Below are 27786 nucleotides of genomic sequence, written 5' to 3'. Positions count from 1 at the left end.
CACTTCCGGGAGGCCAGCTCCTCGGTTTGGGAGCCACCCCGACTTCAGTCTGGCCTTGCTGCAGTCAGTGATTCGGTTTGCAGCCTTGCACTGCTTGTGCCGCCTCCGGCTGGTTGAGATGCACCCCAGCAACTGTTGAAGTAAGCGGGCCTACGCACGGGCTGGCAAAAAAGGCTGGTACCGGGTTCCCACTGGATTTAACTCAAGATCTGGATCTGGGCGCTTAGGCTGGCTGGCAGAGATGGGGTTAGCGGGGCGCGCACTTCTGCGGGCCGTGATCATGGGGCCCCCCGGCTCTGGCAAGGGAACTGTGTCCTCTCGCATCGTCAAACACTTCGCCTTGAAACATCTCTCCAGCGGGGACCTGCTCCGGGACAACATGAATAAGGGAACAGGTGGGAGACCCAGGAGGAGCAGATCCTCAGCATTCCTACTACCCTGCCCACTTCCAGACCTTTCGTTCCACGGCCCCCAACTTCTATTTCCCAGGGAAAGAATCTGTACAAAACTCTTCTTGCAACAGCCACACCCCAGACTGGAGTCTGAGGCTGGGGCTGGGCCACGAATTTGGCTTGTAGCACGTAGGACGGTACCCTCCCTCCTCTCTCTTGGAGAGGGGTGGCGTATTATTTCCGTCCCTGTAAATCACTTAGCTGTAGTACGCTTCGCGTGGTAACTCTGCTAACACTTTATCTTTCTTATTGCACTGTATGTTCCTTCGGGGACATCTGATCTGATCTGAACTTCGTATTTTCCCCAGCATCCCCGCCCCCCACGCCCAGCCTGAGGTTCTGCACCCAGTTGGCCTGAGTGATCTTTAGCCCATCACTTGACACCTCCAGCTCTCCGTTTCCTCTGCAGTAACAAAGTCCAGCTCTGAATCTATTGGGCCTGTGTATGGACATACAGTCCTTTTGTTTAGTCCTCCGCAGGATAAAAATCTAGTTTAATGAACCAGAGACGATTACCTCATTTCTGCCTGTCCTCCCAGGGAAAGGACTGGCCTCCCGGGTTCCCAGGGTAAAGGTGGGTGGGGGACGGGTAGAGAATAGCCTTTGTTTACAATCATTTACTTTCCCTCGTATTTCTGCCGGGTCACTGCAACCCTTCACCTAGAGATGGTTCGAAGAAATCTTAGGAGGTTTTTTTTTTTTTTTTTTTTTAAGCAGTTGTTGTTAGGTCATTTTTTTTCAGTCATGTCCGAATCTTCGGGGCTCCGTTTGAGGTTTTCTTGTCAAAGATACTGGTTTGGGTTGCCATTTCCTTCTTCAGCTCATTTCACAGATAAGGAAACTGAGGCAAATAATATTAAGTGGCTTGGCTAGAGTTACGCAACTACTAAGTGTCTGAGGGCAGATTTGGAATGTTAGAAGATGCATTTTGCTCTTTCCAGTACATTCAAAACTATTCCCTGCTCCCTTTAAGAAAGTTGTTCAGCCCAGATTACCACTCCCGAAGAAACTGATCTTTCTTGTGTCCTCATTCCTGGAAATCCGACTTATAAAACATGCTAAACATGTTTTGTTAGATTCGTCCAGCCACCACACCCTCTTACCCTTCCCGTTTCTCTTTTTTCCCCACTTAGGGTTCTGGGAGAATTTCCCCTCAAATTTTAGGACGGGGTGTTTTTGTTTGGGATCACGTAATTCTTGTTAGTTTTCCTCTCCCCCTCAACTATGTCTTTGCAGTTAAAATTTTGCTGTGAGTTCCCGGGAGACTTTTTGATCAAGGGAAACTGTTTTCCTTGATGCTCTTCCAAAAAAGCTTGTTTTGTTCCTGTGGCCAAATTTTGCAAACAGCAGAAAGTTGCTCTAAATGAATTTTTCCTGAGTGCAGTATTACAGTCTAAGATTTTTCAGCAGGGTTACCATTTAAAGGCAGAATCGGGCCAATCTGAATATCTACTTCACTTTTAACAGATATTTAGATTTAGATAGAATTAGGCTTGAAATCAAGATTGGATTTAAGTCTCACCTCAGATATTAGCTGTGTGACCTCGGTAAGGAAGTTAATTAACTTTTGTGCTTCTGTCCATGCTTAGGACTTAACTTTTAAGAAATAAACAGGATTTGGTTTGTGAAGTCTGTCCTATTCTAAAGTCTTAACTCTACAGAGAAGGGTCAAATTTTTTTTTAATCTAATTGGTGTGCTCTTGATATTCTGAGTAATGACACATTGATCTTCATCCCATAGTTTCAAAGTGTTTACTTTAATTTTTTTTTTACTGAGATTTAAAAATTTTTACCATCAAAATTTCTCCCAGTATCTCTCTTTCCCTTCTCAAGAATTAGCTTATATAACAAATAATATTTTTAAAGAAAAAAAAGAAAAAGGGGAGGAGAAAAAACTCAGTAAAACAACTAATTAATGTTCCAACAAAGTCAAAAAATATATGTAATGTTTCCCACCTGTGTAAAGGAGAGGGTCAGGGTATCTTCTCTTTTTTTGAAGCCATGCTTGTTCTTTGTAATTTTGCAATGCTCTTTTGATTGTTTTCTTAAATTTGGTTTGATTGTTTTTGATTGTGTTGTTTGTTAAAAATTTATATTGCCATGCATATTTCCTTCTGTTTACTTCACTGCATCAGAATCTTTTCAGGCTTCTATGTATTCATTATTTTCATAATTTTCTTATGGCAGAGTAATATTCCATTACATTCATGAACCATAAATTTTTTTCAACAATTTCTCAATGAGCATTTACTTATTTTCAAAGTATTTTCACATAGCTAGTCAGAGATTAGTGTTCTTTGGTCCTAAAATGAATATCTCTGATTCATCTACCCTTTTATTCTTCTATATATAAAATCCCAAAAGTCTTAGTGCAGTTTTAAGGCACTAAAGTTTGAAACTTCACTGAGACTTTTGGGACATCTTGTATTGGTTACTTTTTCAATCCATAAGTCCTTCAAGTGAATTCAGCTCCTCAGAAAAGTTGTTGGTTGGATCATTGGTTGATAACATCCCTTGATCAATTTTTAAACATTGCAATAATTAAGTAATTATTTAGGGATTTATTCTAATGAGCTAAGTTAGGTTATAAAAAGCAGGGAAAGACTGGAAATTTTTAAGAGGCTTCTAGTTCTGAGGCATAATTATGGATGACTTAAGGATATAACTTTAGGCAGACCAACAAAGTTGAGATGATTGATTTAGGACTTTGGTGATATTACACTTTTTTCTTTAAAAAAAAATTAACAAAATTAAAAATTCAGCTGAATTAAGAGAGTTGGAAAAAAGTGGCAGAGTAGGTGCCAGTCTTTAGATTCAGGAAGACCTGAGTTCAAAAACTACCTCAAGACAGCTGTGTGATCCCGGGCAAACTATTTAACCTGATTTTTGTCAGTTTCTCATCCATTGAAGGAAATGACAAGCTATTCCAGTATCTTTGCTAAGAAAATCCCAAAAGGCGACCATAAAGAGTCAGACAATCTGACAGCTTAAGGATCTCAGATAATGTCTTCTCTTTGAAAAAATAACCAGTAGAAAGCTATGATTAGTTTTTTCCATAGAAGATAGATGATACTGTTTGAAGGGGACTTTATAGTGTTATTTCAGATGTTACTATAGTTCATGAATTATAATGAAATTCATTATATTCAAGAATTCAGGATATTCAGATGGGTAGTTCTATAGTGTTTTATGAAAGCATTGGAAGTATTTACTTTGTTACCAAACTTGAAGTCATACTAGGATTCAGGAAAGGAGTCAGTCTTAGAAATTCTCAAGCCATAGCATGGATTTTATGTATTAACCAACCCAAAAGTAGCCCTATAGCAACTGAAGAGTAACTTTTCTCCTCATTCTCTTTTGTGTTCCAAATTATGATTTATATTAACTAGAAGCATCTTTGTTTCTCTGAGTCCTGAATTCTGTATCTATAAAACAAGGAGAGTAATAATACTTGTATTATCTCCTTCACAAAGTTGATATAATTAAGTACTTTATAAATCTTAAATTACTATAGAATGTGAAGTGGTAGGTGTCATTGTCTATTTTTCATTTCTAGCCTCTCTTCTTGAACCTATCATTTTTTTTCCCTTCTGGTCCCTGCTTTGGCTTAACATTTTAACTAGAGGTAAAAACATTTAGACTTTTTTTTTTTTTTTTTTTTTTTGCTGAGGCAATTGGGGTTTAAGTGACTTGCTCAGCTTTACAAAGCTAGGAAGTGTTAAGTGTCTGAGGCCAGATTGAACTCAAATCCTCCTGACTTCAAAGCTGGTGCTCTATACACTGCCATCTAGCTACCCTCCAGCATTTAGACTCTTAAAACCTTGATTGCTTCATGTATAAATGTATATTTGCAAGACATTAATTGCTTCATGTATAAACATGTACTTGCAACATAGGCATATATATGTGTGTGTGTGTGTGTGTGTGTGTGTGTGTATGTGTGTGTGTGAATTTAACAAACATTTGAGTGTTTATGTAATATAGGGTGACTACTCCTACTCCTCCTGGTAACATACACCTTTGACCTGGTCACATGCATACCTATTTACTCTCTGGGCTGACTCAGTTATTTTAACCTCTTATCACACAAGCAGCTCTAGGTTCCAGGAGAAGAGCCACCATTAAACTGTTATACTCAAATTAGTCAAGTTCTCAGGGGGTAATCTTGTTGAAGGGAAATATACTTCTCGCTAATATAACAACTAGGACCCCCTACTAATGAATAGCCAGTCACTTAAAATTAGGACACTTTTGATTTTAAACATAACTAATTGCTTTAAAATAAGGCAAAAATAAATAGATAATATCACATACTTACATATTTAAGTACTGCATAACTAACAATGCAATACAATCTATAGTTAAACCTGAGTCACACCCTTCTACCAGAGGGGGTGGGGGGGGAATGTGTGGGCATAAACTTATAAAAGCCTGCCAAGGAAAAATGTGGTCAGGGTAATTCACAACTCTATCTTGCTGGTATACTTGTTCCAATTTAGGAGCTATCCATAAAAATACCTTGATTAATGTATCTTCTGGATTGAACCTTCTTCTACTTCTTCCTTTAAGATGCATTGATCTACAATGTTTTGCTGATTAACATTTGACTGGATTTTAAATCTAAGCCAAATTAATTGATTCACTTAGTGACTGCTCTGATTTTCTGTTCCTCTGTCCAGGTAGTCATATTTCTTATAGCAACTCTAGTATCTATCATTCTGACGTCAAATTTAGCTGTTAGAGTTCTAAATTTGTCTTTTCACCTTTTTTATCTTTTTTTTTTTTTTTTTTTTTTTGAGGCTGGGGTTAAGTGACTTGCCCAGGGTCACACAGCTAGAAAGTGTTAAGTGTCTGAGACCAGATTTGAACTCGGGTCCTACTGAATTCAGGGTGGGTGCTCTATCCACTTTGCCACCTAGCTGCCCCTTGATGAGTAATCAAATTTCCACATTTCAAACTGGAGGTCCTTTTAGGCATTTCAAACAATACATCCAAAACAAAACTCATCATCATCCTTCTCTGCCAAGAAATCACTCTTCTAAACTTTCCTTTATCTGTCAAGGGCATCATCATCCTTCTGGTCACCTAAGATCACAAGCTTGGAGCTTTCCTCAATTTCCCTCATACTCCCTATCCAACTGGTTCTCAAGTCTGTAACTATAGTTCTGATCATATCATTAAATGCCAGTGATTTCTTATTGACTCATAGACCCAGTGTTTGGGTCTAGGACACTTTAGGGGTGTTTTAGGGGCCAACAGATATCTGTTTGGTTTATAAAGTCCTTCATAACCTGACTCCATTCTACCTTTCTAGCTTTACCCCCTTTCTTTCCATAGCCAGAAATGAGGTGAATGATAGACTAGGCCTGTATTATTATTATCATTACCATTGTTATTAATATTTATTATAATTGGGAGGGGAAACTAATTATTTTAAAGGAAGATTCCTTCCCTAAGTAGATGTAACTTTTGTATTAAATGTTTTTTTAAAAAATCATTTTTTATTTGAATATTGACTTAATATTGTTCTTTAAACTTTCCCCCCTCTTCTAACTCTGCAAAAAGTTTTCTCCTGTGTCCCACTCCAAAATAACAGTAGCTCTTATCAAAATTATTCTTATATTTATTAGTATTCCTGAGCAAATAAACCATCCTAAGATAACCACCATGTACCAGTTTCACTGTATATCGTCTTAAAATTAATTATGGGAACCAATCCATCGTTGGTTTCTACTTAGACAATGGGCACCTAACTTCCTGAGACCACTAAGTTTGAGAGACCAAATATAGTATGGAAATATTTATCAGTTCATGCAAGTACTACCTGGCTAATTAATACTTATAAATTTTCAAGAATGCGTGAAAGTCAAGGGACCTTGATAAAGACTTCAAAAGTGAATCTTTTTCACTATTTAAGCAGGAGAATTCCAGCCTCAGGCTATATTGCTTCTGAAAATATGCTTTGAGTGTCAGACTAACATACATACTTATATCAGCTTGGAGGAGACTGATACAGGGTCATTAGAAAACTTCCAGGCACAGAGGAGGATGTCTTTGTTCTAGAAGTACCCAGAGGATCTGAAAGCAGCATTCATACTTTAAATATTCATTATTCATCTGAGATTTAGCTGCTTATAATTCATTTCTGAAATCACCTTTCTCCTTTAATAAATCTCATTAGAATTTATGTTAACTGTGTCTTGGGTTTTGGTTTTACCTCTTAGTGCTGTGAGGTAATGTATATCAAAGAACTATTTTTTAAGTGTCCCAATTCTTTTTTTTTTTTTTTTTAATTTTCAATAGTATTTTATTTCCCAAATACATGTAGTTTTCAACATTCATTTCATTTCTGTAAGATTTTGAGTTCTAAATTTTTGTACATCCCTCCCTTATTTTTCCCCTCCTCAAATCAGCAAGTAATCTGATATAGGTTAAATATGTGCAATTCTTTTAAACATATTTCCATATTTATCATGTTGTACAAGAAAAATCAGACCAAAGAGCTAGATGTTGCGGTGGATAGGGCACTGATGCTGAAGTCTGGAAGACCTGAGTCCAAATTTAGCCTCAGACACTTAATATTTCCTATCTGTGTGATCCTGGACAAGTCACTTAATCCCAATTGCCTCAGCAAAAAAAGAAAAAAAAATCAGACCAAAAAGGAAAAAAACAAAAAACATGAGAAAGAAACTAAAAGTGAAAATATGCTTTGATACAGATTTAGTCTCCATAGTTCTCTCTCTAGATACAGATAGCATTTTCTATCACAAATCTATTGGAATTGCCTTGAATCACTGCATTGTAGAGAAGAACCAAGTCTATCATGCTGATCATCATTATTACCGTGTACAGTGCTCTTTTGATTCCTCTCTCTTCTCTCAGCATCAGTTCATATAAGTCTTTCCAGGCTTTTCTTAAACCAGTCTGCTCACCATTCCTTACAGAGCAATAATATTTCATTACATTCATATACCATAACTTATTCAGTCATTTCCCAGTTGATGGGCATCTATTTAATTTTTAGTTCCTTGCCACTACAAAAAGGGCTGTTACAAACATTTTTGCACATAGGGATCCTTTCTGCTCTTTTATAATCTCTTTGGGAGGTAGACCCAGTAAAGACTCTGTTGGATCAAAGGACATGCAAAGTTTGATAACCCTCAAATGCTCTCCAGAATGGTTGGGTTATTTCATAATTTCACTGGCAGTGCATTGGTGTCCCTGTTTTCCAAAATCCTTCCAAAACATACCACTATCTTTTCCTGGCATTTTAAGCCAATCTGAGAGGTGTGAAGTGGTACCTCAAAGTTGTCTTAATTTGCATTTCTCTAATCAATAATGATTTAGAGCATTTTTTCATATGACTAGAAATGGCTTTAATTTCTTCATCTGAAAATTATCTATTAATATCCTTTAACAATTTGTCAATTATATTACAAATTTGGTACAATTCTCTATATATTTTAGAAATGAGATCTTTATCAGAAACTCTGGAAAATTTCCCCCACCCCCCAGCTTTCCACTTTTCTTTTAATCTTGGCTATTTGGTTTTGTTTGTGCAAAACATTTTTAATTTAATGTACTCGAAATTATCCATTTTGCATTTCTTAGTTTTTTTTTGAAGTCATACAAATTATTTTTTTAAATAATAGTTTTTTTATTTTTCAAAATACATGCAAAGATAGTTTTCTGTATTCACCCTTGCAAAACCTTGTGTTCCAAAATTTTGTCTCTTTTCTCCCTTCTTTCCTCCTCCCCTAGACAGCAAGTAATCCAATATAAATTAAACATGTGCAATTCTTCTAAATATTTTCACTTTTATTATGCTGCACAAGAAAAATCAGATCAAAAAGGAGAAAAAAAAAAGAGAAAAAAACAATCAAGCAAACATCTAGTTTTCCTTTGGCCATAAATTCTTTCCTTCACATAAGATAGATAGAATATCCCTTGTTCTCTTAATCTGCAAAGAACTATTTATATCTTTGTTCAGTCATGTCCAACTCATTGTGATTCAGTGGACCATACTGTCCATGGGATTTTCTTTGAAAAGATATCAGAGTGGTTTACTATTACATTCTCCACTGGATTAAAGCAAACAGGTTAAATAACTTGTCTAGGGTAACAGAATTAGTAATTCAGAATCCTGCCTTGAATGCAAGTCTTTCTAACTCCAGACCCACTGCTCTTTCCACTGAGCCATTTAGTTATCTCTGTAGAGAATATTAGCTACTCAATATGGTGGTGGTAGTGGTTGTTGTAGTAAGGAATGGTTGTTCACTTGTGTCTAACTCTTTGTGGCCCTGTGGACCATAGCATGCCAATACTGGCTGTATTTTCTTGGCAAAATAATGAAGTGTTTTGCCATTTTCTTCTCCATTGGATTAAGACAAATAGAGCTTAAGTGACACAGCTAATAAGTTTTGAGACTGAATTTGTATGCAGATCTTCCTGATTCCAAACCCAACATTCTATCTGCTGAGCCACCTTGCTGGCTCTGGAAAGTTGGTAACAGAACCTAATCACTTCAAAGACCCTTGGAATTAGTCCCAAAGACTTGGAATACTTTAGAAATTCCCTTTCCCACATGCTGTGCTGAAGCCAAATTGACCTTTTTTCTTTCTCTCGTATAATATTCTATCTCCCATCTCTGTGCCTTTGTATTTAGCCATGTCCCCTTGCTTCTTCGAACCTCTAGCTTCTTACAAAGTTCAGCTTATGCAGGGCCATCTTCATGAAGCCTTTCCCATGGTTCCCCTAGCTTCTACTGTCTTCTCCTTCCTTTTGATTTATTTTAGTATGTAATTATCTGTACACAGATTGTATTCCAATAGCATATAAGCTCCTTGAGGGTAGGAAATGTTTGATTCTTGTCTTTTCATACTCAGTATTAAGTACATGGTAAGTGCCCCTTTTTTTGTGGTTGTATCTTATTATTTTTTTTATTATAGCTTTTTATTTACAAGATATATGCATGGGTAATTTTTCAGCAATGACAATTGCAAAATCTTTTATTCCAACTTTTCCCCTCCTTCCCCCCCTCCCTTTCCCCCAGATGACAGGTTGACCAATACATGTTAAATATGTTAAAGTATAAGTTAAATACAATATATGTATACATGTCCAACAGTTATTTTGCTGTATAAAAAGAATCGGACTTTGAAATAGTGTACAATTAGCCTGTGAAGGAAATAAAAAATGCAGGTGGACAAAAAATGGAGAGATTGGGAATTCTAACTAGTGGTTCATACTCATTTCCCAGAGTTCTTTCTCTGGGTGTAGGTGGTCCAATTCATTATTGCTCTATTGGAACTGATTTGATTCATCTCATTGTTGAAGAGGGCCAAGTCCATCAGAATTCATCATCATATAGTATTGTTATTGAAGTATATAATGATCTCCTGGTCCTGCTCATTTCAGTCAGCATCAGTTCATGTAAGTCTCTCCAAGCCTTTCTGAAATCATCCTGCTGGTCATTTCTTACAGAACAATAATATTCCAAAATATGAACTCAGTATGAGATAGTGGAATGAATGGTGCTGCTCTTGAATTCAGGAGAAATGAGTTCCAATTCCAGTGAGAATTAGAGTAAGAAGGCTGAAGTTTGAGCCAAGCTTGCGATACAATTTTTGTGATTTTTGTCTCTCTCAGCCTCTGTTTCTTTATTTGTAAAATGAGTATAATAATTCCTGAGTTTTTGATCTTACAAGGGTTTTGAGGAAAGTCTTTTGAAAACCTTAAAAGATAATAAAAATATGAGCTGTTCTAAATGTGAAATTTCTCATAATTGTTTTCAAAATTGGATGTGTGTCTTCTCTTCCTCTCCTAATTCCACAATGTGTATGTTGACTACTGTTTGACATTCCTCTCTGTTTTGCTTATGATTATAATTGTGAAACAAACAAACAACTTCTTATGACTAGTTAAACTTCAATAACAAAATAACAGGTTTGAAAAGCTCTTTAAAAATATTATCTCATTTATCCTGATAAGAACCAAAGGAAGTAGTTACTATTAGCCTCATTTTGCATATGACAAAACTGAAACATAGATTAAGTGCCCAGTTACAAATTCTGATATCTGAATCAAGATTTGAACTCAAGATTTCCCAACTCTTGGTCTAACAGTCCAACCACTTTGCCACCAATCTTCATGATTTTTCCCCCTGAGGCAATTGGGGTTAAGTGGCTTGCCCAGGGTCACACAGCTAGGAAGTATTAAGTGTCTGAGACCAGATTTGAACTCAGGTCCTTCTAACTTTAGGGCTGGTACTCTATCCACTGCACCAACTAGCTGCCCCTAATCTTCATGATTTAAAAAATAAATTTAGTCAAGGTTTATTTGTTAACCTGTAGGTTATCCCCTCACCATAAACTACTCATAAGTTAAAGAAAAAAGGAAAATAACATGTATATATTTCTGTTTCCACCTTCCTTTTCTCTTCCCCCAACTTTATTCTAAAACTATTTCAGATTATAAGTACCAAGTTTCTATATATAGAATTGTTAATCTCAAATTCAAAAGGCTTTGAATTCAAGTTAAAAAATTTATTTTAATTACATGTTTAAGCCCCACTTGAAGAAGCTGTAATTTGATCATTGTGGGCACTTCTTCCACCAATGCCAATTCCAATCTCACTCTGACTTGGTAAAATGTCTTCAAGAGTTGTGGTTGAAAAAGTCTTTATGCTGTAATGAACTTAGTGATATCCCTCCCTATGCTTAGCTACTCAGACACTAGGGACAGTGCTTGGTGTACAGTAAGCATTTAATAATGCTTGTTCATTGTTAGACCAGTTTTTGTTCTTATTTGATAATGAATCTATTAATGGACACATGCTTATAACCTTTCTAGCTTGTTAGGACCTTTTAGAGCTTGAGTGGTGCTGACAAAGCTTTTGAGACTCCAGGGAAGAGAGTTTTCCAGGAGAGGACTCATTTCTATACTTAATCAGGGCTTGGATTCAGTCAAGAAGACCTCTCCCAAGTATAGGATCACAATTTTTTTTTTTTTTGCACCTTCTGCCTCATTCTACCCCAAAACCCCATCACCTTACTCTGGAATCCTTGGGAAAACCTTTTGAATAAAACTAGGGATAGCTAATGTTTAGAGTCTCCCCTAAAAAGCATGAACAAGATTCCTTCTAGAAAAGGTACTCAATGTATGAAGTAGATATTGGGTATGAGGCAGCTATTTATTTCCTTCCACAAAAGATATGCTTAAAAAAGTATACATAATAAATACTTAAGACATAAAACAGTAACCCATCGCACTTATTATGATCTCTCAGGAGAAGACTTTGCAGAGAACTGCTGAACAGATTTTTTTTTTTTTTTTAATCTCTCTCCTGTGCTGTCCACACAACATATAAAAGTCCAGATCCTCTGACAAATCAGTGAATGACATGGGCTTTCTTAATCTTATTAGTTGCAGTGTCTTTCTCTAGGGCAGCTAGGTGGTACAATGGAGTCTGGTCTGGAATCAGGAAGATTTATTTTTTCTGAGTTCAAATCTGCCTCAAAACACTAGCTGTGTGACCCTGGTCAAATCGCTCAACTATGTTTATCTCACATTTCCTCATTTATAAGATGAGCTGGAGAAGTAAACAGCAAATTATTTTTGCCAAGGAAACACTAATTGGGGTCTTAAAATCAAATATAACTTAAACAACCAAACCAAAAAAAAAATAATGGATGTATGCTGAATTTAATTATTGTTGGGAATTGGCAAGGTGAGAGACAGAAGGGGAAAGAAAAGAAGTATGGTCAGAGAGCTGAAAAGTAATCAACCACAAAAATTATTACTAGAAATCTGAACAGTAGCTGGTTGAGTAATAGATAGATTGCTGAATTTGGAGTCATGAAGATGAATTTAAATCTGACTTCAAGATATTTACTATATGTTTGGCCTTGGGCAAGTCATTTAATTTCTGCCTCAGTTTCCCCCTCTGTAAAATGATGAAATTATTGCTTACCTCCTATGATTCTCTTGAGGATAAAATGAGATAATATTTGTAAAATACTTTACAAATCTTAAAGCCATTTAGCTATTATTAGAATAACGCAGATCGCTATATGTATGAAACAAATATAATCAAATTTTAAGGAACTACTGTTCATTGAATAATTGATTTGAAGATTTGTGATCCTTCCTCTATTAAGATTATATATTTTTAAAAAGAATTTTTAGAAGAGTTTTAAGCAAGTTAGCTCCAAACTTTTTAACTCCTTAAAGTTTACAAACTACTATTCAAATGATGGATAGATTGTCTCAGGCAATCAGAGCTTTCCATATTTGTGAATGTGAAGGAAAAGTATAGAAATGAAATTTGGCATGTATTTTTGTTTTTGCTGGATTGTTTACTCAAAGTGTCTCTGAATTAACCCCTTGAAGCTCTAGCTAAAAAGATTCCAGAGAGGTCTCTTTAAACTCATTTTAGGAATTCATCAAAGATCATAGTATTTGGCTGGATGAAAACTTATTGACTTTTGGATACTAGCTCATTTATGCTTTTTTGCTTTTATCAGTTCTCTTCCCACTGACACAGATCATAATTCTGTGCCTTAAGTTTTGTAAATTCCTAGGACCATGTCATGAGAAAAATTCTGAGACAAAGTTCCAAGCATGATCCATTTCTTAGTAAGATTATCAATTTTTTTTTTTAATGAATAAATGGGGGGTAATAGCTTCTCTCAATGACCAAATACCTTGAGTGAGGACTTAAAAAAATATCAAGCAACATAGATGTTTCTTCTTCTGATTGCTATTAATGACATAGTCAGATGTGAGATTATGTCATTTGGATCTCCCCTTCTGAAATCCCACTTAACTACAGCCAAAACATATAATCACAAAACAAAGGTCCCCAGCTATGGGATTAATCTGCAGGCAATGGAAGTTGCTGTTTAAATGAATGTTTAAATTGAGTTTAAATGGATGAAAACTTGACTTTGTATGTTAACCAGATTTCTTTGGAAGTAGGTGATGTATGGGGCCACAAAAGTGGAGTTGATTAAAAAACAAAAACTTGACCTATAGGTAAATTGTGGGTTTGGGGTAAAGTTTACAAGGGGAAAGGAAACACTAAAGAGAATATCAAATCTAGTTTAAGTCTTAGCAAAATAGATTTTAAATCAGTTTTCAGTTTTTCAACTAACAAAGAAATCTTCATCTGGTGTCCAATCTTTATTCTGGTAATACTCCTTTCTTAACTTATCTGGATGACTGACCCATATAGTCTGTTATCCAGTTTTTCTTTGAGATTTCTAGCTTGATAGGACCTTGCTCAGATTTTATAATCTTTAAGGATACCTTCATACTATGTTGAAATTTTGGAAGAAAATGTTAGTGGAGGAAGGGATGATGGCTACTTATTCAATTTGAAATATACTATGCAAAGTTGCTTTTAGTACTTTATGGCTACAAAGTACTTTATCTTATTTCATACATGTAACAATCCTGTGAAGTAGGTAGTAGAAATGTCATTGGCAGTTTTGCAGATAAAGAAACTAAAGCTCAGGCAGATTATGTACTTTGCTTAAGGAATCTCAATAGGAGGATGTGAACTCTGGTTTTCTGATTTCAAATCAAGTGCTCTTTCTACTTTTCCATGATTACCTTGAATTAGAGGACTAGAATATTTTTGTACACATATTAAGTAATAGGAATGGCCACTTAGAAATGAGATTAGGATTTGATTTATTCCATTAAACTGAATTTTTTGTGGAGACTTAGATCCTTTGCCTACCAACTCAAGCCACTTCTGGTTTTGGAGGGCATCAAAGCAAGCTTTGATTAATTTTAATTGACTTTCTGGTTTGTTTCTTCTGCAGAGATTGGTGTGCTTGCCAAGACCTTCATTGATCAGGGGAAACTCATACCAGATGATGTCATGACCCGGCTGGCCCTTCATGAACTGAAAAATCTAGCCCAATATAGCTGGTTGTTGGATGGTAAGTGAACTCAGTGAATTTCAAAGGTGATGGCCAATATCAAGACTTAAAAGAATTAACATTTCTGAGCAGGCTGTTTTTGAGTAGGCTATTTTAGTTTCAATTTTTTTTCCCCTTTTTTCCTTTTTGGGAGATACAGATGAGTTGGGAGGAAGGAGGAAAGGCCAAGAAGAAGCAAATTTGTTTATTTAGAATGGTCCCTACTGATCAGTAGGCATTCTCATAAGATCATAGAATGTTAGAGCTAGAAGGAATATTAAGATTTGTTCTAATCCAAAACTTTTATTTTAGAAATAAGATGAAGGCCCAGAGAAATAAAGGGACTTGCTCAAAATTATAGAATGAATTGGTCCTTGGTTCTTTGCTGCTCTACCTATGGATTCACTCAACATTTAGGTACTTGGAATTTGAAGAGCACTGTGGTAGGCCCTAAGGGATACAGTACCTAGACAAAACATAGTTCGTGCCTTCATGTAACAGAACAAAGCATAAACACAGATGGCTATAACATATAATATTGTATGACGAGTGAATTAGAGATATTAAAAAATGTGTTGTATAGCATAATGAGTACTAGGCAAGATCTAAATAAATAAAAAGGAGATCAAAATGACTTAAAGTAAAAATGGAAGAAGATAAAACTGCCCAAGCAAAGTGGTGTCAATGGAGGAGAACAGTAATTCATAAAAGAAAATATCCAAGAAGAGATCTAGCAATAAAACTCAAGTCTTCAGATGCCTTTAGGCAGATGCACAATGTATAGGTAATAAGCAAAGTAAACTGGAGATCTTATCACAAGGAGCTGAATTTAATTTCATCTACATCACTGAGATATGATGAAATGGAATGTAGTCATATTCCAGTCACTTTATTCAAAAGGAATTTTTAAAAATGTTGTATTAGAATATGATATGTAATGGTATACTACTATATTAATATTATATTTTATACACATACACACACATATATACATATATCTTAAGAAGATAAACTTATGTGATGAAATCTATGATGAGGATCATTAAGGGAATAAGACAAGGTATTATGAAATCCAGCCATATATTTTGCATTAGAAATATATTGTATTGATGGATCATAAGATTTTTCAGTGAAAGATAATTCCAGAAGTCATCTAGTCAATCCGCTCCATTTTATAAGTAAAGAAAAGTAAGGCCTAGAAAATTTAGCCTGTCTGTCTGCCTCTCTCTCAAAAACATATAAATAGAGCCTGGTTTCAAACTGACACACATTCTGCCAAAAGCAGAGCAATGTATTAATTCTTCAAATGCCTCAAGAAAATTATTTCATTTGTCAAAAGTCAGAAGATCATAATGTATTATTCAAAGTCACAGCAATCACATAAATGACTTCTACTGAGGAAGAAAAAAAGGAGCTGGGCAAAGGGGTCTGTGTGGGCACATAGGAGACTCCTTAACAACTTTGATTTAAAAACCAAAATAAATATATAAAAATAGAAGAAAGAGTTTTTTCTGAAGATGAATCTAAGAAAGCAGTATACACCCCAAGTCTTCAGTATTTATCTCTTCCTGTTCCTCACTCTAGAACTTTTAGTTTAATCCTTATCCATAAATCCCTATAACTCTTCATTGTTGCACCCAATCTCATCTGATCCTCAGCCTATTAGATCCCTTGTCCTGGGACATGAAAGCCAGTACCTTGGAAAAGAAGGAAGCTTTGTCTCTCTATCAAAAAAGCAGTTGGAGAAAGGAAGCTGTAGAAAAGAATAGGAATGTAGAGATCTGCTCCCAGCATTTCAGATGGAACACTGAATGAATTTCCTGTGGATATTGTATGTGGTGGTTAAGTTCCATAGCATTATTGCACATACTTCCTGTTTCCTATAACTGTGAGAAAAATGCTTTCTAAATTCCAAAGTTGCAAAAATGGGATTTATTGGCACAGGGTTGTACCAGAGTAATAGGAAAAAAAGGCTGAAATCAGAATCAGACAGGTTCAAAATCTTGCTTGATACTAGATGTAAGATCCTGGGCAAGCCAGTTATTTGATCAACGAAAATTGATTAAGCCCTAATACTGTGCCAGATATTGTGCTAAGCCTTCAAACACAATCTTTGCCTTCATGGAGTACATGTTCTTTCTTTCTTTCTTTCTTTCTTTCTTTCTTTCTTTCTTTCTTTCTTTCTTTCTTTCTTTCTTTCTTTCTTTCTTTCTTTCTTTCTTTCTTTCTTTCTTTCTTTCTTTCTTTCTTTCTTTCTTTTTTATTTATTTTTAAAAATTTTATAATTATAATTTTTTTGACAGTATATATGCATGAGTAATTTTTTTTTAAATAACATTATCCCTTGTATTCATTTTTCCAAATTATCCCCTCCCGCCCTCTACTCCCTCCCTTAGATGACAGGCAAGCCCATACATTTTACATGTGTTTCAATATAACCTAGATACAATATATGTGTGTAAATCCCATTTTCTTTTTGCACGTTAAGTATTAGATTCCGAAGGTATAAGTAACCTGGGTAGATAGACAGTAGTGCTAACAATTTACATTCACTTCCCAGTGTATGGAGTACATATTCTAATGGTATAGACATGCAACCCCTTTCTCCCCCATATTTACAAGATATACATGGACTATAATAGGGTGAACTAAATTTCAGTTTCTTCACCTATAAAATAGATATCTTAACTTTAGTATTTGTCTTATAGGGTTGTTGTGAAGATCAAATGGGATAAAAAAGTATGTAAAGTGCTTTGTAAATCTTGAAGGATTGTGTTAATTCCAGTTACTATTATTTTTGTATTTATATAAAAATAAGTTTTAATGGGCTGGCCTAAGGCCCACTCTGTCAGTCTAAGCTTATTGTCTAAACTTTGTCCACTCATGACTTTTCACCTGAGAAATTTTTATAGAACCCAGGTATGTAGTTATATAAAACAAATATTTACTGATAATAAGAAATTTATTTTAAAATAATTAATAAATAAAATAATTTTATCACTTATTAAAGATGAAAGAAAATGTGCATACTAATTAGATGAACTTCTTTTTACATAAAGAATTAAATCTTCAGGTATATTTGATGCCTTTTATTGCTGCCAAAATTTTTGGGGTCCCTACATTTGCAACCCACAGTTTAAGAAGCTTTAGTCTAGAATACTTTTCATTGAAACTTGAAACATGAATTTTCTCAATGAATGTTTCTCATTGAAACATGAATTTTTGTACTATAATCCATTGGAAAGTTGATTGTCCACAGTATTATAATTTTCTTAATATTAGGTAGATCTCATTTCATTCAGACTCATGGGAAGAAAAGATGTTAGAAGAATATAATTTTTTTTTTTTTTATGGTGGAAAAAGGGCTGCCCTTCTAGTTAGAAAATTCCAAATCCTGCATTTGATAAACTTCATACTTATTAGTTACATGAATTTGAGCAGTTTAATCTCATTTTCCTTCTTATACAGTTTCTATACTAAACCATCCCAGTGATCAATGAGGTTCAAAGTCAGATTGCCTTTGTAGCTGATAATTAAACTGATAATTAAAAGTTGAGGGAGTATATTGAGAAAGTACATTATAATTTTTCAATGCCATTGATCAGGATAATAATAAGTAAACATTTATTATGGTTTTATAAGGCTATACTTATAGAGATAGAAGTGACTTTAGAGGCAATCTGGTGGTCTGCTGGCCCTTCCTCCATTTTAAAGATGAGGGAAGAGCAGCTAGAGGATGAAGTAGATGGGTCACTGAACCTAAAATCAGGAGGATGTGAGTTCAAGTCTGCCCTCAGACACTTATTAGCTGTGTGACCTTACACAAATCATTTAGCCCAGATTGCCCTACCTTCCCCCAAAAAAGGAAAAGAAAAGAAAGAAAGAAAAAGGTGAGGGAAATGAATCTTAGACTTAAATCTTAGTTAAATATGTAACTTATTTAACATCACACAACTACAAAGTTTATGAGGCAGGATTATGGGTCTTAGAAAAATCATCCAAGTATCTGTGACTATCTTAATTGGATTTCAGTTAGAAGGATACTTTTTGGGTGTGATAAATCCAATAATTATTTTTTTTCTCTTCTTTATTTAAATTTTAAAAATAAAGGTTTCCCTAGGACTGTCCCACAAGCTGAAGCTCTAGACAAAGTCTACCAGATAGATACAGTGATTGATCTGAATGTACCCTTTGAAACTATTAAGCAACGGCTCACCTCTCGCTGGATTCATCCAAGTTCTGGCCGAGTTTACAACACTGAATTCAACCCTCCTCGAAAAATTGTGAGTACTTGTCTGTGGTAAAACTCATCTCTGTCTATATAATATTTAATATTTCTGTTTTAAAGACATGTAACCTTCTATTGTCTTTCCTCACACCTATCAGAATGTATTTGATCTCCCGGTTTAGAAGTATTGGGTCTGGTTAGCATTTAGATGAAAGACTTCTAGGACTACTCAGTAAGAGATTTCTTTTTATAATTTTATTTTAATGATGCTTATAATTTTTATTTTTCATAATAGCTTTTTTATTTTTCAAATTACATGCAAAGATAGCTTTCAACATTCACCATTGCAAAACCTTATGTTCCAAATTTTTCTCTCCCTCCCTAATTCTCTCCTGCCCTAGACAGAAAATAATCCTGTACAGGTTAAACATGTTCAATTATTCCAAACCTATTTCTACACTTATCATGCTGCAGAAGAAAAATCAGATCAAAAGGGGAAAAAATGAGAAAAAAAAAAAAAGCAAGCAAACAACAAAGGTGAAAATTTTATGTTGTGATCCACAGTCCCTATCCATAGTCTTCTCTTTTTTTTTTTAGTATAATTTTTAAAAAATATTTATTTATTTATTTATTTATTGACAGTACATATGCATGGTTAATTTTTTTTACTTTATCCCTTGCACTCCCTTCTGTGCCAAATTTTCCTCTCCTTCCCTTCACCCTCTCCCCTAGATGGCAGGCATTCTTATACATGTTAAATATGTTATAGTATGTCCTAGATATAATATATGTGTGCAGAACCAAATTTTTGTTGTTGTTGTTGTTGTTGTTGTTGTACAGGAAGAATTGGATTCAGAAGGTAAAAATAATCTGGGAAGAAAAACAAAAATGCAAACAGTTTACACTCATTTTCCAGTGTTCCTTCTCTAGGTGTAGCTGATTCTGTCCATCATAGTCCTCTCTTTGGATGCAGATAGTTCTCTTCATCATAAGTTATGGAATTATGCCTATCATTTTTAAAGCCATAAATATTTCCCAATATTTCCTACCCTTCCTCCCCAATATAGAATCCTCCCTTGTCATAAAGAAAAACATTTCATCAAAATCAATCTATACAGTGAATAGTTTGTTAGTGTATATGGCATTCAGGACCTACAGTCTGCCATCACCCTACCCAGAGGCAAGTATATTTTATCACCTGTCCTTTGGAACCATTATTGACCTTTAATCTGAGCTCACTTGCTTTGATTGTTTTCATTTACATAATTTCACTCACTATGCCTTTTAAGTCTCTGGTACTTAGTGCTACTTGACCCTATTTTCCCTGGTTTCTTCCCTGGGGCCCACTCTCTGCAAGAAGCCTTTCCCTCTCAGACTGATCTCCTCTCTCTATATATATCCTGTATGTTCCTACTTATTTATTTATTATTTATCTATATTTACTGTATATCGTGTAAATATATTTATTTTATATTATATAATAAAATATATAAGTGTTATATATTTATTATACTTTTGTTTATTGTATTTATTATTTAAATTTATTTCTTATTACTTACACTTATATGTAATGTAAATATATCTTTAGTAAGTTCCTTGGGAACAGGGAATCTTTTTACTTTTCTTTGTACTTCTGGCACTTAGCATAATATCTGGCACATAAGTAGTAAATAAATGCTTGTTGACTGATATTAAGTACTTTAAGAACCAACCGTCTGGGAAAATAGTCAGAAGGAAGAGTTTCTAAGAGCCTGAAATCATAAGATTTCAGTTTTGCTATATAAAGAGATCAACTGATCTATCTATCTATCTATCTATCTATCTATCTATCTAGAATATGTATCTCACATTGCACAAAAGGGCTTACCCACACAGACTGGTTAGAAGACTATAAGACTGCAAAGTGGGATGAAAAGAGTGTAGAACTAGTCTTGTCTCAGTTCCAGCAGGAACTTGCTTTATGGTACTGGATAAGTCAAATTCTCTAAGATCCAGACTTAGGAAAAAACCAATGCAAAGGCCCAGAAGGAGGGAGATATGGCATAGCATGTGTGAGGAAGCAAGTATATTAGGGTAGTAGGAATAGAGCATATAGAGTGGTGAGGAGTCTGCAAAGGGTTAAAGAGGCCAGATTATAAAGAGGTTTAAATGCTAAACAGACCATTTTGTAATTTATCCTGAAGGTAATTGATCCTGAAGGTAATAAGGAGCCACAGGAGTTCTTTGAATGGGATTGGAGATGGATATGGTCAAATCTGTGCTTTAGAAAAATCACATTGGAAACTGAATGAAGGATGGCATAGACTGGGGAGGAAACTTAAGGAAAATAATACAATTATTTGGCTTTATATGGCCCTGAACTGGGATAGTCACTGGATGAATATAAAAAAGAATAACTGTTTTACCTATGTCTATACTTCCAGAAGTTCTCTCTGGGGGCTTAGGAGTTGAATGAATGGTGATTGTATAGTGTTAACAGTGAAAGAGAGAAGTAATATGCTCAGATTCTGGAAGGCAATATTCTGAGACATAACTGAAAGTGCCTCAACATGATATTGAAATGTATAGATTAATTACTTATAGAGTAATGTCCTTTTCAGGATTCACTTTTGCAGTGCCAACAGCAAAAGAGACAGCCCGAGTGGTCACTGAATTCCTTATCCAAGCATTTGCAATTATGGGTATGCCACAAGAAATAAAAACAGATAATGGACCTGCATATAGTTCTAAACATTTTGTGCACTTCTGTGTGCAGTATAAGATATTACACATTACTGGAATACCTTTTAATGCGCAAGGTCAGGTAATAGTAGAGAGAAGAAACAGAGACATTAAGACACTCCTCCAAAAACAAAAGAAAGGGGGAGCCACAGGTAGCCCTAGGGAACTTCTAAATTTAGTTCTCTATACCATTAATTTTCTAATTTTTGACAAAGATGCATTGGCTCTGAGACAAAAAACAATTTTCTGCAATTCTCAAATTCTTGAGAGCATTATGTTATAGTTACATTGGGCTTCCTAATGCTCCAATTCTCTCTTGTTGGTCTTCATTTATTGTTGTGGTTTTAAAGATGTAAATAGCTTCTTATTTTTTTTTCCAATTATGTGTAAAAATAGATTTCAGCATTCATTTTTGTAAGATTTTGAATTCCAAATACTTTCTCCTTTCCTCCTTTATCTCCCTAAGATAGCAAGCAATCTGATACAGGTTATACATATACAATCACTTTTAAACATATTTCCATATTTGTTATGTTGTAAAAGAAAAATCAGAACAAAAGGGAAAAATCATGAGGAAGAAAAAACAAAACAAACAAAAAAAATGAGTATGTATGCCTTGATCCTCATTCAGTCACCATAGTTCTACTTCTGGATGTAGATGGCATTTTCCAGCCTATTGGAATTGTCTTGGATCATGGTTATCTTTTTAAAAAGGCTACAGATTGTTTTCTTTATGTGACTTTTCTTTTAGGGCATTGATGATATTACTGGAGAGCCTCTTATACAGCGTGAAGATGATAAACCAGAAACTGTTACCAAGAGACTAAAGGCTTATGAAGCCCAAACAAAACTTGTCCTGGAGTATTACCGGTAAGTTCTTTTATCTGTCCTTTTTTTCTTTTCTTTTCTTTTCTTTTCTTTTCTTTTTTTTTTTTTTTTTTTTAATTCATGGATGTTCACAATGGGCACATGTATTGAGTTTTCATCTATGAAAAAGTTGGCCCAGAAAACACAAAATATCATTACCATCATTTGGCTCTTGGATTAAAAAAAAATTTAAAGAGAAAACTCCAGTAAACAACTTATTTTTGAATATAGATGCATTTGATGTTCTGAAAATTCACAAAATTTCACAACATTTTGAGAGACTAGAAAATTCTAGAACTTTTCCATCTAATCTCTGTGTTCAGCTTTTGTTTACTTCTTGTAGCATACAGACTTATTTTTAACATTACTTCTCAGTATAATACTGAGAACCAACCTCAGGGACTTTCTATATCCTTTAGATTCTCCTCCATTTTTTTTTTTAAATGGCCTTTAAAGGGGCTAATTAGGCATTTTTATTTTTAAGTTTTATGGATGCCTTTTGTCTGTTCAAAACAACATTGAAACAAATTCTACAAATAACACTAATATTCTAACCTTTTCCTGCTCTACCTTTTGCATTGAATCTTTTCTTCCATGGAAGCAAAGCAAAATTGAGAGCTAAACAAATGGATACATAAGTGCTATATTATACCATAGACAATATCATGTATTTGTAATATCCTTCCTCTTCAGTAAAAGGAAGAAAATGTGCTAGAGGCTATTGAGAGCCAGTCTGGGAGTGGCATAGTCTGTTCTCCAGTCCTCGGAATCAAAACTGTCACATTGAATACTTACTCTCTCTCTCTCTCTCTCTCTCTCTCTCTCTCTCTCTCTCTCTCTCTCTCTCTCCTCTCTCTCTTCTCTGTCTCTCTCTCTCTCTCTCTCTCTCTCTCTCTCTCTCTCTCTCTCTCTCTCTCTATATATATATATATATATATATATATATATTTGGTTCTTCTCTACTCTGTATCAATTCATACAAGTTTTCTCATGTTTCTCTGACTTTGATATTAAATATCCTGCAATAGTACCATTATATTCTTATATCACAATTTATTCAGCCATTCCCTGGTTGATTTATGTCCCCTTTTTTCTAATTCTTTGCTAACACAAAAGGACTACTAGGAAAAATCTGGTATATATAAGTTTTTCCTTTTGACTTTGGTACCCTTGAAGTATGAAGTCTTTACTTCCTGAGCTTTTTGGAAAACAAATTCTACGAAGTAGAAGTAGGAAAGGAATGGATTCTAAGGATAGAGACAATCAGTACAAAGACACGGAGAAAGGTGTCTTATGTGACAAGAAGGCCAATTTGACTGTACTGTAGAGCAGTGGTATTAAATCTAATAAAAATAGATTCCCACAGTTACAGATTGACATAGAAAACCACAAGTTAACATTACCTAAGTTACATTGTATTTTTATTTTGTTAAATATTTGCCAATTCCATTTGAATCTGGGGACTCAGGGGTTTTTCAGGAGTGATGTAACTGCTTTTTGAGTTTGACACTTTTGCCAGAGTGCACGAAGTGGGGCAAAGTTTAATAAGGCTGGAGGGAGTAGATTGATTTCAGTTTGTGAGGGACTATAAAAACTAAACAAAATTGTTGTTAGATTCAACAAGGAACTAGTGGAGTTTGAGTATGGATGTTACATAAAGCCTATACTTTATGAAAAATCACTTCGAAATTCTGGCTTTCTGGAAAGCAATTTAGATATATGGAATTGTACATACCTTTTGACCCAACATAGCCACTTTTTTAATCTCAAGAAGATTAAAGAGAAGGGGGGGAAAACTTTATACAAAAATGTATATAATTATGCAAAAATATTTATAAAAGTACTTTTTGTGGTGACAAAGAACTGGAGAGAAAGTAGATGATGGATGCCCTTTGCTGGAAAATGCCAGACTTAATTTCTGGTATGTGAATTTAGGGCAGCTAGGGGGTGCAATGGATAGAATACGAGGCTAGAATACTAGGCCTGAAGTCAGGAAGACTCATTTTCCTAGGTTCAAATCTGACTTCAGATACTTATTAATTGTGTGATCCTGGGAAAGTCACTTAATTTCTGTTTGCTTCAGTTTCCTCATCTATAAAATAAGCTGGAGAAGGAAATGGCAAATAACTGCCAGTATCTACAAAAAAACAAAACAAAACAAAATCCAAGGTTTCTTCACATGGTGTCAGACACAACTGCAGAGGTGGTACAGTGGATGGAATGTGAGACTTGGAGTCCAGAAGTGCCGAGTTAAATCCAGACTCAGACACTTATTTTCTGGACAAATCACTTTATTTAAGAAGATATCACAAATGCAGAAGATTGCTTGTGCTGTCAGATGTGGTTGATAAATCCATTTGTTTTGCTCTTTGTTACAAGGAAAGAAAAGATTCAATGCAAGAGGAAAATGCAAAATTCAATGGAAGCAGGAAAAGGTTAGAATGTTAGAATTATCTGTACAATTTGTTACAATGTTATCTTTAACAAATTGCTACAATGTTATTTTTAATAGCCAAAGGCATACATAAAACTTTTTAAACTTTTCTCATCTATGAAATGAGGATGATAATAGCAGCTACTTCAGAGAATTATTTTGAGAATCAAATGAAATAGTATTTGTAACATGCTTTGCAAAACTGAAAATCTGGTTGTGAATACTGGTTGCTATTATATTACCATAAAGGAGGAATTAGGCATATATTGTAAAATGAAATTAATATGTTGATTGACTTTGCTTAACTATAGTAATTTATTCTAAGGGAAAGTTCTATTTGGAAGTGATGGGTATACTTAAAAAATAAAGTATTTAGTTAAAAAAAATAAACTGTCATAAAATCAAATTAGAATAGTTGAGCAGGAAAAATCAAAACTGCTTATTTATTATCTTTTTTCTTTTTAGGAAAAAAGGTGTGTTGGAAACTTTCTCCGGAACAGAAACCAACATAATCTGGCCTCAAGTATATGCTTTCCTCCAAACAAAACTGCCAGATATAAGTCAGAAAGAAGCAATGACTCCCTGAAACGTAACAGTTCACTATGGCAGTAGCAGAAAACTGGTTTGCTTTGCCAAGGAGCTTCTCTGAATAATAGGATTTTGATATGTATGAATTCTGCTAAGATCATGATCTACTCTCATTTTTCTGATTTTTCTGGAAACTAAGTGATGTGTCAGTCATGAAGACTTTAGTTTCTTAAATCTTTATTGTAGTGACCTGGTTCTCAACTCCTGGTGGTTTGTGTAATTTTTTTAAAAAATCCTATTTATCTAATCATATTTCATTTTGCAAAATGGCAAAGCCAAAAGTATGACTGGTTGTTTTTAAAACAATATGTCCTTTTCAGTAAGTAAGCAGCTTCTAGAATTTCCCTTTTTTTTTTTTTTTCAGGAAAAGAATCAATGTTTACATAGCATTAACTGAAGTCAAATACATTATCCAGAGGCATTCTTACCCTTTACCCTTTTAGATTAAAACCATGACAAAAATCCTTCTTCTAACTTAAACTCAGAAGTTTCCAGCACTGTGATTTTTTTTTTTTTTTTTTTTTTTATATCTGGAGGTTCTGCCATAGAGAATCACTGGTACAGAATGTCAATTCATCAATTCCTCAAACAACGCACACATGAGACAGTTTTATTTGATTAGCAGAATGTGTTTATTTTTCTGGTGAAGATCCTCTCCTTTAAGAGCAGCTAGGTTGTGCACTCTGTGTGGAATGGAGAAGATTCCAATCCTGTCTCAGACACTTATTAAGCTGTGTGACCCTGGGCAAGTCACTTTAATTCCATTTGTCTCAGTTCCTCATCTGTGAAATGATTTGGAGAAGGAAATGACAAACCACTTCAGTATCTTTGCCAAGGAAACCTCAAAAATGGGGCTACAAAGAGTCGATCATGAATGGAATCACCACAGCAGCAACCAAATCATCCTCTTTTAATTCTGCTTGTTTCAAGAATGATTGTAGAGCATATTGTTGTATGCAAAACTAGGGAACTTGAATATAAATGCTGGCTCCTGGTACCTGCAAGCTGTGTAACCTTGGGAAAGATTACTTAACCACTTAACCTTCAGAGTCCTCATTTCTTAGAAGTGATAAGATTGGACTAGATGACCCAGGGAGCTTTCTTCCCCTTCTAAATCCCTCATAATGCCATCAACTATTGGAAACTCTGTAATTGTCATTAGGAAAACATTTTATCTTTAATTTGTGAAGTACTTTAGCATTTGGAAAGTACCATAGCAAATATAATTTGTGACAGCATACCAGTAAGAGAAATGATCATCTTTATTTTGTGTTCAGTTGTTCAGTCATGTCTGTCTCTTCATGATGTGTGGAACTGGTCAGTTGCAAGACTCCCTTCCCAATCCAATTAACTAATCAGAGACATCATCAGACACAAAGAGAAAACATTTATTTAATCCCTGCAGGGAGCGGCCCAGACACACACCTGGGAACTATCCCATGCTCCCACCATGTGCTCCTGGAACCTGACCTGCTTCTGGCTTGTCCAGGGTTTAAAAGGCAAAGGACTCGAGCCTTCTCATTGGATAGACTAAAAGGATGTAACCATCCTTGACCAATGATCACTAATGCTGGCTGCCTCCCACAGGTCATGTCACTTCCTGCAACTTCCTGCATCTTAGGTTCACAGTTCATTCCTCCAGATAGTAAGTGACCTCTCCAAGATCTCAGTTCTGGAAACAGGGAACATGTGACTCAATACTGAGAAATACTTCATTCAATCAGTCCTATCCAACAATTCCCTGGACCATAGCACACCAAATCCTTCTTTCTATCCTGTCTCCCAAAGCCTGTGCATTCATGTGCATTGTTTCCATGACACTATCTCATCCTCTTTTTGCCTTCAATCTTTCTCAGCATCAGGTTCTCCAGTGAATCCTGTCATCTCATTATATGGCCAGAGCATCTCAGAACATTAGCTTATGTATTTGTCCTTCCAATGAATAATCAAATTTTACAGGATTAGGAAAATGAGGCTCAGGACTTAGCTCACCTCAGATCACAAAACCACATAGCATCACACTGGTTATTTTTTTCTTTTGAAAATATTTGCTTGCACTGATGGATATGATACATAAGAGTTTTGACATAATGGAATTTCCTCAATGAGCAATGAAGGGAGGTAATTTTTATCCCAAATGGAAAGCATTTAGGCATTTATTCTGGTTGAGAAATGTGGACTTTAGAATTTTTCTTCTTTGTTCTCACTTACCTTTTGCTGTCAGTAATCTGTCCTTCTGAATTCCATGTTGACATGTTAAAAAAAATAGGTTATTTCATGGTACTCTTCAAAGCAAGTGTATTTCCCAAAGCAAGCATGGGGCCTTACATGTAATCGGCTTCTAATATGTGGTAATGGTAGTTGTTAGCTTTCTAATTCCAAATTCTTGAGTATCCCTGGGAATCTAGTATCACTGGATTTCCTGAAGAAGTAGTAGGTAGAGATAAGTCCTATAAGGGATGCTATTACATATTTGAAGTATCTGACTTAGTGGAAGCAAGAAGATAGTATAGTTTGGGGAAGAGTAATGACTTTTTAAAATAGCTGAAAAACCGATGATGCTGCCCA

At 35.0% G+C, this 27786-nt stretch overlaps 1 protein-coding gene across 2 annotated transcripts; it reads left to right on the top strand.

The window, feature by feature from the left end:
- AK3 (adenylate kinase 3) lies at nucleotides 1-26458 on the top strand. 2 transcript variants are annotated; one of them, XM_074282844.1, is made up of 5 exons: nucleotides 1-395; nucleotides 14282-14401; nucleotides 18491-18663; nucleotides 22081-22199; nucleotides 25096-26458. In XM_074282844.1, exons 1-5 carry the CDS (start codon nucleotides 242-244, stop codon nucleotides 25214-25216), a joined length of 687 nt encoding a protein of 228 aa, XP_074138945.1. In that variant the 5' UTR covers nucleotides 1-241; the 3' UTR covers nucleotides 25217-26458. The 2 variants fall into 2 exon arrangements, with proteins under 2 accessions (XP_074138945.1, XP_074138946.1); XM_074282845.1 differs by lacking the exon at nucleotides 25096-26458 and adding an exon at nucleotides 24576-24651 and having other exon boundaries at nucleotides 2-395.
- The last annotated feature ends 1328 nt before the right edge of the window (nucleotides 26459-27786 follow it).

The sequence above is a fragment of the Sminthopsis crassicaudata genome, chromosome 1, assembly GCF_048593235.1.
Source record: "Sminthopsis crassicaudata isolate SCR6 chromosome 1, ASM4859323v1, whole genome shotgun sequence".
Classification (NCBI taxonomy): domain Eukaryota; kingdom Metazoa; phylum Chordata; class Mammalia; order Dasyuromorphia; family Dasyuridae; genus Sminthopsis; species Sminthopsis crassicaudata.
Note: the sequence above shows the minus strand (reverse complement) of the source record. Positions and strands in the feature narration are given on the sequence as shown.

What these genes read in the sequence shown, in the direction of transcription:
- AK3 (XM_074282844.1), top strand. Translation starts at nt 242, where the DNA reads ATGGGGTTAGCGGGGCGCGCACTTCTGCGGGCCGTGATCATGGGGCCC. An exon ending in CAACATGAATAAGGGAACAG is followed by an intron (nt 396 to 14,281) that starts GTGGGAGACCCA and finishes TTTCTTCTGCAG; the next exon opens with AGATTGGTGTGCTTGCCAAG. An exon ending in CTTGTCCTGGAGTATTACCG is followed by an intron (nt 22,200 to 25,095) that starts GTAAGTTCTTTT and finishes TTTTCTTTTTAG; the next exon opens with GAAAAAAGGTGTGTTGGAAA.